This window comes from Mirounga angustirostris, unplaced genomic scaffold (genome assembly GCF_029215605.1).
Source record: "Mirounga angustirostris isolate CCGP_5_RB_7025 unplaced genomic scaffold, mMirAng1.0.hap1 SCAF_2, whole genome shotgun sequence".
Classification (NCBI taxonomy): Eukaryota; Metazoa; Chordata; class Mammalia; order Carnivora; family Phocidae; genus Mirounga; species Mirounga angustirostris.
In genome coordinates this window covers 87,591,490-87,604,160 of record NW_026991710.1, presented here as the reverse complement: position 1 = coordinate 87,604,160, position 12,671 = coordinate 87,591,490, and the positions used below count along the sequence as shown (strand labels likewise).

Genomic DNA, 12,671 nt, shown 5'->3' with positions numbered 1-12,671 from the left:
AGCAGATTCCCAGCTGAGCAAGGAGCCTGATGAGGGGTGATTCCACGACCCTGGGATCATGACCTGAGCCGAAGGCAGACACTTAAACAACTGAGCCACCCAGGCGCCCCTGCACCCTACTTTTTTAATCAAAAGGTTTTTAGTCAAGTCAATCTTTGTGTCTATCATGATTAAGTAAATCTCTTGCTCCAACCCTCTGAGGAATCACGTTGGGCCATGCTTCTTCTCAAGTCATTGCTTCTCCTCCCAGCACACCTGGAGGGATAAAATGCTGCCTGCCATCTTGTTTATGACTCTAAATTTGAATGGTAACATTTTATATTTTCAAGCAATATTTATACAGAGCTTAAAGTAGTTCTTAAATAGAAATTGAGTCTTTTCACTGCAAACGAATATTGATTATATATATATATATATTGCTGTGATTTTTCCATCTTCCCAACCATAAAAGAATGAATTTTTCAATTTTATTGTCTTCTATCAACTGTTTCCTCAAAATCAGAATAGAATGTGGCAAGTGGCCATGTGATTATTAGTCTAGCCTAATTCCTAGAGGAGATGGAAGAGAATTAAATGAGATTGGAGAAGTGTAAAGTTTGCATGGTCTCTACTAAATGAATAAGAAAATAAACATTGCTTCAATTAAGTAATTGTTGGAACAATGGATTGTTTATATATAATTTAAATGTATTAATAATCTGATTCTGCTAATAAGGTGACATCAATGAAAGAAAACAGAAAATTTTTAATTAAGAAACTTCAGTCTGGATTCTTGATACTCTTGCAAGAAGTCCTGGTTCTTTCACGTTCTTGGAAACTTGAAACCCAAGTTCTTTCAAGCCTTCCTAATACAAAGCTATGAAGCATAAATTAGCAAGGAATAAGAAATTTCACCTTGAATCTCAGAAGATTAGTTCTTTTAAATATTGTATTAATTTTAATAGATAATACACACACCTAGTGCAAATTAGAAAATATTTAAAGGACTTTACATGGAAACAAAAATTTTCCTCTTTTCTCAGTTCCCAATAACTCTGTCCTACCTTCTCATGGGTAAATTCTGCTTCATATTTCTTAAGTGTGCCTCCTGAAATAATACATTGGAGAACTTATGCACACACACACACAAACGTATGTATATTAACACACACATTAACCTATATCGTCACTGGATTTTTTTTATCTTCATTTATAAACCATGATATTACAAGTGAAAAATGGCTCAAACTCATGTAACACTTAAAATTCACAAGTGCTTACACTTGGGCTCAGAAATAGTTACCAACACTGACCTATTCTGTAATCATAAGGAAGGTCTTTCATAAACAGCGATTTGAAAGTATCTTAAGATTTCATATCTACCTGGACATCAATATTTGAATTTTGAATGTGATTTTTCGCTGGCAAGGGAATTCGATGCTCTATAAGAAATAGGAAATAATAAAAACACACATCATCTATTTATCATACTTGGTATGGGGAGGAAAGGTACTTCTTTTGTAAAGACCCCAGGATACATGATGCAAAGAAAACTGCAAAGCTGTATATTGCCAACAAGACACAGGTGTACACCACATGAGGGTATGAAACAATCCAGCCACAATGGGTGTGTTGACAGCTCTGAGTCTGCACTGTATTTCTCCCAAAGTACACTGGTGTGTTTGTTATGCGTTACTTTATTTTTTCATATAGTTTCAGAAATTCTCAAGCCTATCACTAAGCACAGTGGCTAAGTAGTAGGAGTAAAGATGAACCTGTCTGGAAATAGTTGTCAGTGAATCTCTTACTTAGACTCATGTGTCAGGGAACCAATTTCCCACTTAGACCCGTGTCTATCTGAGAGATAATATTGGGTCCATATCTCATAGGGACCAGATATTTTCTGTATGATATGTATACGAGAGGCATCAATCTTTGCAACAATTCTATAGAGCAGTGTTTCCCTATCTTACCTTATCTATGATCACCAATATTATTTATTAATAATACAGACTCCTGGACCATATCCAGTTCTACAAAATTAGAGTCTCTGTGAGAAGGAGTCTGTGAGTAAGTAGTTTTTAAAGAAATCCTGTGAGATTTTAAAGATTAGGTAAGCAGGGAAACGCTGCTGAAAGTAGGAATGCTATCCATCTTATTAAGGAGGAAACTGAGACTCTGTTAAGTAACTTACAACAATGAATTAATTGTGGAGGCATTCAAACTGCAGTATGACTCCAAAATTCTTCCTACCATGTTACCTTTCTGAAGGTCATGAGGTCAGGAAAATGTGTAAGGCTACATTGAAAATTTTATATTGTAAACATTTGACCCGGGATTTGGAAGAAAACTTGAAATTGTGTGGTTTCTTCCTCCGTTTTGTTTAGAACAATTATACTCCACCAATTGCCAAATTACAAAGGGCTTTATAATTATATATGGAGTATAAAGGTCTCTCCAACCATTGCTGCAAAAACAGTCTGGAGATGCTGCTTTTTGAGCATGGAACAGAAGTGTTTTTGTCCTATCTATTCCACATAAGGGGAAAATGGGTCAAAAACATGAAAAAAAAAATCAGGTAAACTACAAAGTGTCGATTTCTCTAGGTGCTGAGACTGTATGGAAAGGGTTAGCTTTGCCCATTTGCCCCATGATCAAAGCAGCAATGTACATGTTACTGTTGAGAATGCGTTCTGTGTTCAAAGTGGAGAATTCCCCGGAATCTCCTTTCTGGTTAATGAGATAACAGAGAAGAGGGTGGAGCAACCCAAGTTAGGGAGAACCTTGCCTTGATTTCATACAATTATTGTTTCTTAGGATTTCAGTGAGGTTCTCTGAATATATTGGGGAAGTTAATAGACCACTGGCAGAGATCCATCTTTCCTAACTTATGATCCAGGCAGCATTAGCAGAATTCTCTCAGCTCTGAACTTCTGTGTCAAAAACCAAATATCTAACAACCCCAGCCCTAAAATGAATATGTGGAAAAGGTACTCAAAGGTTTTCCACGGTGTGCACAGCATGAATTGTTTTCAGGGAATCAATTTCCATATCCTTAACTCCCATGATTTTTTTTTCTTAAAATTGTCTGGGAATGTGCCTGTGTTTACAGTAAGTCTTTTGCCATTTTATGTGGAAAGAAAGGCAACATCGTCATGCATTCCAAATCTTGATATACCGCATTAACCAGCAGAATAAAACCTTTTATGGATGACAGACTAAAGTAAAATTTGGAGTATTGGTTTTAACAAAGACGTTCTTAACAGTTGATTAGGGCATCCTAAACACATCTTTCCTTGTCTTGTCATTAATTCTTTAAAAGTGAAGCTTGGCGCTGGCTGGAAAATTCTGGATACAGAACATCTAAAATAGTTGTGATGACTTGTATATTTTAAAATTTAACTGGACATTTTCTAAAACTAATTTTCTCAAAGAAAAACATCCATGACCATGTTGTGACTTATTTTAGGATCAGTATGCATTGATCAATCAGGTAGGTAAAAGCTATTTTATTGAATCATGTCAAATTACTGTGAATTTCATCTTATAAACATTATTTGCCATATTCATAAAACAAACTAAACTTATGCTGAAAGATTTTACATGTCAGATGTGTGAGAGGATATATACTTTTCAAAATTATTTTAGGGATGGTGCAGGGAAAACATTTGTAGATCACAGAACTGGTTGTGTCTGGATTGTAGCTGGTGTTCAGTAAATAAATGCTGAATAAACAATGATTGGATATTGAATGAATACCCAAACAGCTGCCTTCATGAACTTGTGGCAAACAGCCAGAACACCATGAACTTCTCCCCTCCAATTTAATGTAGCTCAATCCTCCTGGCCTTATGTTCAGGAATCCTCAAAGATACACCCTTATCCCCTAGAGGTAATTGTGGACAAAGGAAAAATCCAGTGGCACAGCCTTTGGCAGCCAGATTGAGTTCTATGTCCCTGTACCTCCTGAAGTTGCAGTCTTAAGGTTTGACTTTGCAATTACCACCTTAAAGGATAGCATACCTTGCAGATACATTGAAACAGAGAACTATCAGATGGAACGTCAGAGCAAGGGAAATTAATCTTTTCTTTAAGGACCTAGGGGGAGCCAGTGTGATGGCAACAATTTTCCAAATGTAATTGCCAACCTCCTGCTATGTTGTCTTTGAGACCCCAGACATTCTAGACATTCTAGTCCCCAGCCCTTTGTTGCTACCTCCTTCTATCCACTCACCCTAAATGTTTTTTATTCCCACAGCTGGGTCGTCCCCCTGCAGGCTTTCTTCTGCCTGCCCAGCTGATGGTGTTTTTCTGGCTCCAGAAAACTTCCGATCGTTACAAACAATGCTTGCGGGGACAAAGGATTGTCCCGATTAAAACAACAACAACAAAACTAGGACGGTCTTGCAAGAATCCGGATGGGTGGCCAGCCCACATGAACACTATGTGATGTTTCTCTCTTCTTTTTTTTTTTTCTCCCCATCATTAAACAGGAACAATGTCATTATTTTGAAAACTCAGGAGTTACACTAAGGTTTTAGTTGTGGCCAAAGGTTTGTTCAATAGCCGGTGCTGCTGAGATGCCTAAAACACTTTTTTCTATGTCATTATTCTTAGGGGTCTGATTCTGTCATTATCGCGTTTGTGTCTTTTAAGGGATGGGCAGCCCTGAAAAATAAGAATAAATTCCACCTTGAATCTTAATCTTGAATTAGCAGGTCTTTTTCTCCCTGCAGTTTTGAGAATAATTGAAAAAAAAAAAAAGTCTCAGTTCAAATAAGATGGAGTAACATTTCATTTTATTTCATTCATTAGAATATTATTTAATTATCACTAACTGCATGATGGGCTTTTGCTTGTAACTCTGATTACATTGAGTTTAAATGGACCTAAAACTGTTGTCAAGAAATGAAATGAGAAAATGTTGTTTACAGTATTGCCCATGTTGTCCGCCAGTATTCTGTCTTTCCAACAGCTGCACCAGGACATGCTGTTGGTATTTGGAGGCCTCTAGAGAGTGAAGTGGCCAAGTTTATTTTTCTAATCTCTAAATTCGGCACACAGGTCAGCACTGAAAACTCCTTATCTATGTATACAACAAACTATCACTAGTTAATGCTCTTAGTCATCATACCTTGCAGGGAGGCCTGAAAGCTAGGGCAGGACCCTGGATCCCCAAATTCTCTGCTACTGAGCACATAGGACTTATCTGCAGAAGTTACTTAACCTCTCTTTATTTCATTGCTAAAATTTTAAGTAATGATTCCAAATTAGCACAGAGTATATAGATGTAAAAAAAATCCTCTATACTAAAAAGAAATGCTCATTTTTGATGGACTTTATTTTCAAGCTGTGTCCAATGCGTTCACTCATTTTTTGTTCCTGTCGTGGTTGTAATGATAACTAGTGCTGCTATTTACAGAAACTATTTTTAGCCTAGAAAGGGGGTTGGGCAAAACTTCTTTGTTTTTTGGCCTGATCATGGACAGCTCTCGTATATTCTTAATTCATGGCCCATCATCTGCTATTATTAAGTGTCTCAAATGAATCCATCTCCTAACTGTGACTGAGGCTAAGTCATGAATGATTTTGCATGAAGGCAAGTATTCCTGGATGCTTATGCAGCCAAATGTCACTGTTCCTCAGACTGTTTACCTAGACAAGTCAATGAAGAACCATGCCAATTCACTATTAATAATTTCCATAGCAGCTAAAAAAAATCGGTCTTCTTATTAATTTCTACAAATAAGTAACAGGGAAGCATATTATTGTTTTTGTTAAATGCAAAGTTAGACTAAGATACTCAAATTCATTTTTTGTTTGCCATAAAACCATCATCAGACGGGAACAGCAACAGGCTTTTGAGGCCAAAGTAAGTGGAAAATAAAGATTTTTCTATGGGAAAGTTTCTGAATGGCACTTTTATTAATGTATATAATCCCCTACAGTGGCCTATTAATGCCATGATCATCTGTTCTTCAGGATCCTCCAAAACTACTTTAACCATGTGCTTCCCTCTCCTTTCTCTCTCTCTCTTTCCCTCCCTCCGTATCTCCCTTCTTCCCATTCTGCCACCCTTCCTCTCTATGCCTACTACAATAGAATTTCCAGACATTTTAAAGGGGAAATGTGGGAAGAAACAGTAGCAAGCTGCAGAGCCCTCATCCTTGAGATGAAAATGTCTTATTTCAAGCTCTTTATTGAAAAATAATGTATTAGGCTGAAAATATGAGAATTGCTATTAATGGTTCAGATCCATATTTTCTCATGTTCTGTGTTTTGTTGCTAATGGTTATGCCAAAGGAAACTATATGGCCGAGTAGATCTGGGCTGGGAGACATTGATTTCAGAAGGTAAGGCATGCTCCCGTCTTCTTCGCTTTCCCTAAAACTTGCTTCCATCAATTTGTCCTATCACTTTTTGATTTTATTCATACTTAAGGATTGTTTATTGGAGCAAGGAGTTTCATAAGCATACTAGAAGCTATATAATATAACCTTGCATTTCAAATATTAAAATTTTAATTGTCAAAGAATTGCTTTTAATGTTATGTTCTGGGATTGCATTTCAAGTGCAAGATCACATTAACAATAATCTTTCATTACAAAAAATTCTGCATATTTTTTCTGCCTGTGTCATTTCTATTTAAATTGGCTTTAAATAAAACTACAAAAATAGCATAATAAAACTGCATGTCATTTAATATATTTTATTTCTTAGACCAACTGAGCTTTCCTCTGAAAAACTTGTGAGGATTTTACTGTGATCCTATTCAGATAAAGGGCTACTAAATATAGTACTTTTTGCAATATCATCTGCATCAAATATTTTCTTTCTTAAAAAAAAGATTTTATTTATTTATTTTAGAGAGAGAGAGAGAGAGTGTGCAAGTGGGGGGAGGGGCAGAGGAAGAGGGAGAGGAAGAGAATCTCAAGCAGACTCCGTGCTGAGTGTGGAGCACATAGTGGGGCTCGATCTCATGACCCTGAGATCATGACCTAAGCTGAAACCAAGAGTCAGATGCTCAATGGACTGAGCCACTCAGGAGCCCCATGCATCAAATATTTTCCATTTCAAGCATTTTCCATTGCCCACAAACTGAGAATGGGAAGTTAATGATGTGTCTTCCACAATTTTCTGCAAAACGAACTGCTACTTTTAGCAATCAACTTGTTTTTTACCTTATAGACTATTGTGTGTGTGTGTGTGTGTGTGTGTGTTTTTAAGGAATGGAATCAAGTATTATTCTATATTCAGAATCCCTTGAAGATTTGTTGTTTGTGTTGCAAATTGCACATGATGTTTTAGGTAGCACATGTGTATTTCCATTGAAAGAACATGTCCTATTTTTGAGGAAGAAAAAAAACTTGTAAGACATCAAATGTTTCTTGCAAAACAATTTGATGAAATAAATGTAAATGAATCAGAAACATGTGAATTGTATTTCACTTAAAATTAACGGGTTTAAATATGAAGGGAGTAAAGTGCTTGGGGGAAAGAGTGTGGCAAGGCGGGAAATTACATTTGTTTTGTTTTCATCAGTCTTGGATTCTTGAAAAATGGCCTAATACTCTGAATTTAACCTCATTCAGATTCTCCATTAAGCCAAATGATGGAGACCCAGAAAGGGACAATAATATGCAAATTCATTTTATAGCTCTATCTGGCTCCTATTATAATGTAGGCATCAAACATGGCCACTATGCAATCCTTCAAAAGCACTTGCAACTCAAAATTCGTGATTTTTCTATTGTAATGATGCTGAAAGTGTATTTTTTCCCCCATAGAACATGTAGAGTTTTCAGCCTCACATGTCAGCTTAACATTTATTTCCTCTGTCAAACTGAAGAAGATCAGATCTAAACAGAAAGCACGGGGACACTGAAGGTAGCCACACATAGCAGAAGGGTGAGGAGGAAAGAGAGTGTAAGAGAGGGAGAAAAAAGGGGAAAAGAAATAGACCATGCGCGCAGACCAAGGTCACCAAACCTCATTTCATAAGCAAAGAACTCAAATCCCACTAATTATTTGAGAGTCACAAAAACTTTAGCCCATAGGTTTACATTCATACCCTTTATGCGTGCTTAAAAACAGCTACATAGCTTCTTTTTACTTTTTGTATTTTTCAATTAAAAAAAAAACCCATGCATTATTCTGAAAACAGGAAAGAGCTACAAAAAGAAAAGAAAAACAACTTATAAATAAGTCTCCCTGTCAACAGGCTTCAAAATATGAGGAAGTTTGATATGTGGCGTGGCAGCTCAGTTTCTCAACTCTGCCTCTGCAAACAGGGACATTTTAAGTGTCCTGAAAACTTCCAAGAGGCAAGGAGTACATAACTGGAGAATGTATTTTTATTTTGGGAGATAATCTAGGGCATGGCTTAAGTAGCCTCACGTGGTGAGAAATAGAGGCACCAGGTCCTTTCTGTATAAGTTGAAGGCGCCAGAGCCCATAGGGCTGTTTTTGTATGTAAAGAGCCTGCCTTTTTATTTCTCAAGCACACGATGTCATTGGAGTTGAGCATTTCTCTGACCGCTTAGAACCCCACTGCTGCTCATCACCCGCTTTTGGAATGAGGACCCTGCTCCTTGATTTCTTTGTGCCAAACAGCCTGTTACCTCAAATGGTTCCAGAAGTGGTTCTCTGCTGTGCTCCTCACGGGCAGGATTTGTGGGGAGTCACTCTGAATGTATTTGTCCCCTAACTGGGCAGGAGATGTGTTCTAGCTTCTAACACAGCCCTTTGTTGTTTCATTTAAACTTCCCCTCATTCAGTTCAGTGGATGAAAAATGGAGTAGTGAGGCTCACTGTTTCATTTACACCATAAATCAGTGGCAACATAACAGACGCAACAATTTCTGAGCCCCCAAAGGTACTCTTAAAAGCTCTACTGATCCACACAAAATCCCACTCCAAAGTCGTGTTAACAAAAATATAGGAATAGCATCAACTTTATCTTTGTCCCCATCAACAATCAGTAGTTAGAGGGTCCTCGATTAAGGAAGTGTCACTCTGTAGGCTCTGTGCTCAGAACGTGATTTCAATGGCCTATTTCCTTTGACGAGAAACCTGCTGTGATTTATTTCCCATCATGATTTGCTGCAGTAACTTTGATAGGTGTGACGGAATCTAATCTACTTTGCGTTTGGTGTTGTTGCACTTTCTGACAGGCCTACCCTTGTAGCAGTGATAAGGAATGTGAAATTGGGAGATATTGCCACAGTCCCCACCAGGGATCCTCGGCCTGCATGGTGTGTCGAAGGAAAAAGAAGCGCTGCCACAGAGATGGCATGTGTTGTCCCGGTACCCGCTGCAATAATGGTAAAGATCTAGTTCAGTGTCGACGGGCCTCTTCCTCTTTCTGTAGGAGGCGTGTCTAGCAAATTCGACTACATTCCCCTTAGCCAGACCCCTGAAATGCAAGGAGCCTTTCAAAACTGGCAGGGATTGGATCATGGTTTAGCTATGTGTACAATTACTTGGATTACCTCCCAAATCCTAGTTTTCCTGAGCTCTGATCTATATTTCTAGATTTTATATTCTATGGCAATCCAGGATTTGCCATGCCAAAGTGTTGTACATGAATAGCTATAAACACATAAGTGAATACGTGCAAAAGACCTAACAAAGAACCTGGTGTGATTGAGCAATACAGTCGTGTGTCCCTCTTCCAGTTTCATACCTCGGCTCTTATATTCAGGGTGTCTTCTTTTAAAGCCCCCCCTACCCAACGCACCACACTCATAGTGAGGGAGGGATTGGCTCCTCCAAATGGAGACACATGGGTCTATTCCCCAGCCTTTCCATAAGCATGACTTCACCCAATGTCAATGAACTTCTAGGCATACAATTCAGCATTAATGATGAAATGAAGAACCACAGACAACACAGGACAAAACCATTAAATAATTACAGAAGGTGATCTGAAACATAAACCTAGTCATATAAACCAAGATAATCAGACTCCTCTCCATATGCATGCTCCTGACCTCTGGGCAGAGTCCTATTGGAAGTAGCTGGGACAGGTGAAGGGAAGAAGACCTCATACCATTAGAGATGTTTACAATGTAGACTAGGGTGGTATTGTTGATTGAACAAAGGAACCTGGATCCTGAAGATGGATGTCTGGCCAGGCATTTTAAAAGTAGGAATAGCTAATATTAATACTTACTAAGTCACTATTCTAAACACACGTATTCACAACATAATGAAATGTTTTTATTCCTATTTTTGCCCATGGACACTTGGTCTTGAGATGAGATTCAAATTAAGGAAGACTGACTTAGGCCAAACTAATTCTATTTAATATTAAATAATATGATTTAATATTGTTTATGTAAATAAATGAATGGCTGAATGAATAGAGGATAGACAGATGATGGATAGATAGATAGATAAGTAGGTAGATAGATGATAGATAGATAGATGATAGATAAATAGGTAGATAGATGATAGATAGATGATAGATAGATAGATAGATATAGATAGATAGATAGATAGATAGATAGATAGATAGATAGATAGATGGATAGGAGATAGCGTCACTCCTCACATCAGCACAATACTTGGGTAAGAATCACACTTTATAGAATCGGATAAGTCTAACTACTTACTTGCCATCTCCAGGCATCTGCATCCCTGTCACTGAGAGCATCTTAACCCCTCACATCCCAGCTCTGGATGGCACTCGACACAGAGATCGAAACCATGGTCATTACTCAAACCATGACTTGGGATGGCAGAATCTAGGAAGACCACACACTAAGATGTCACATATAAAAGGTAAGCGATCTGTAGCTCTATGCTTACTTTTTCTTGTTTTAAGAGAAGTAAAATTAAAATATTGATAATTCATTGCATTGGTTTTAGAAAAAATACAAGGAAGATACTTTGTTGGCAAGATTTTAACTGAATGTATTAATTCTTTTGAGGATGCTGGAGGTTTCTAAGAGATCTTAAATTGTTAGGAAATATATATTATGAGAATTGCAGCACCCCTGATCAATCATTCCATTTTCTAAACAGTCCTGCCTTTAAATGTTTGCAGTCATATGATTAAATCACTAAGCTTTTGAATCATTTTCTCACCTTTGCAGAAATTTAATTTCACTAAACAACCACATAATATACTATTCATAGACCAACTTATCAAAAATAATTGGTTTCTAGTGGGATTATATATGGTCATAAAGTCCCCTTACTTGTATCAAAATATTTGGGAAGCCTAATCACTAACAGTAAATTTTGAAAGCATGAAATTATTGATCTTTATTACTAATAGTAGAATGTTAAGGGCATGAAACATGTCCATCTTTAAAGGAGGCTTCTCTCAAGTGTGTTCTGTGGAGCAATACTCTTTTAAGACAGTCTGTGAATGAAAGTGTGCCGTGTTTAAGAGTTTTGTAATAATGCATCTCCCAGTTTGGGAACTTTATACAATTGGGATGTTGAGGGCTCTGAGAAGCCCAGCAGTGAGGAAAACTGGTTCAGTTTTTTAAACACTGTATGTCCCCATATTTCTTGACCACAAAAACTTTTCCCCACATTTTCATGTTCTGCAGAGCTAGTATCCTAGAGAATAACTGACCTATTAGTCAGACCTGGAATATTAATGTTGAAATGGATAGCGTTAAAAAGATGAACAATTCCTCTTTAATTATCCCGTCTATGCTCCCTGAAGACCTATGTCTTTACCCAATCTCCTCTTTCTATTCCACCAAACTCACATGCATTTGTCATTACATGAGTATCCTTCCTTATTCCAATAGATAACTATGTCACCATACAGTTTCAAGTTTACTAATATTTTTATATAGTTTTATGTATAGTTTTCTGATGGCAACTAGGAAGAACTCCTAGTGGGTCATGACCATATCACACAGTGGGATTGGTTATATCTGGGCTGACAGACAATCCTTTAGACCAGGATAGGCACAGTATAGCCTGGGCGCCAAGTCTGTCCCACTGCCTGTTTTTGTAAAATAATGTTTTACTGGAACACAGACTTGCCTATTCATTGAGGCATTACTTATGTCTGCTTTTGTGACAGCAGAATTGAGGAGTGACAGATCATATGGCCTAACAGGCCTAAATATTTACAATCTGGCAAAAATACAGAGAAGTTTTTTGACCCCTTCTTTATATAGGTGACACATCAACCCAGCTGTGATGTGTGTTTGCTCTTTTGCTGATTTAGTCATTTTTTCTGAATTAAATATCCAGATCTGTTCTTCCACATGTTTTTAAGGATGGGTTCTTTGTTGACCCTGGGGCTGTCTGCCCTTTCTCTACTCTGCTCTGAATCACAGCTCTTTAGAGACTGCACGTCCTAGGCTCCCTGTCAGGGGGGCCTTTGGGATTCCAGTCCCAGCTAGCGATTCCTGGCCCCAGATTCTGACATGACCTTCTCCGCTGGATCCTTCAGCCTAAATGTGGTAGCGGCTTCCTGCTCCGTTGCTTTACCATCCTCTGGGCCTTCTTAGTCCTGCCACCACCTGCGTGCCTAGTTCTCTGCATTAAACATCTTCTGTCTTAAGTTTCTGTTTTCCTGGCTAGACCCTGAGGCAGGGTTTTAGGAGTCCCTGAGAATTTCAGCTTTCTCTTTGAATCAGAGTTTATTTATACCTCCCAAGAAGGTATCAAATTAATTACTTTGAAAGCAATTCTCTTTCTTTGCTTATTTTTCACTC

The 12,671-nt window shown here is 37.8% G+C and overlaps 1 protein-coding gene across 1 annotated transcript in view; it reads left to right on the top strand.

The window, feature by feature from the left end:
- DKK2 (dickkopf WNT signaling pathway inhibitor 2) overlaps positions 1-12,671 on the top strand; it is a 98,415-nt gene that overhangs the window by 83,041 nt on the left and 2,703 nt on the right. Inside the window, exons 2-3 of the mRNA XM_045880626.3 lie at positions 9,153-9,303; positions 10,609-10,764. Coding sequence (XP_045736582.1) covers positions 9,153-9,303; positions 10,609-10,764 — 307 coding nt within the window. The remainder of the gene's footprint in view (positions 1-9,152; positions 9,304-10,608; positions 10,765-12,671) is intronic.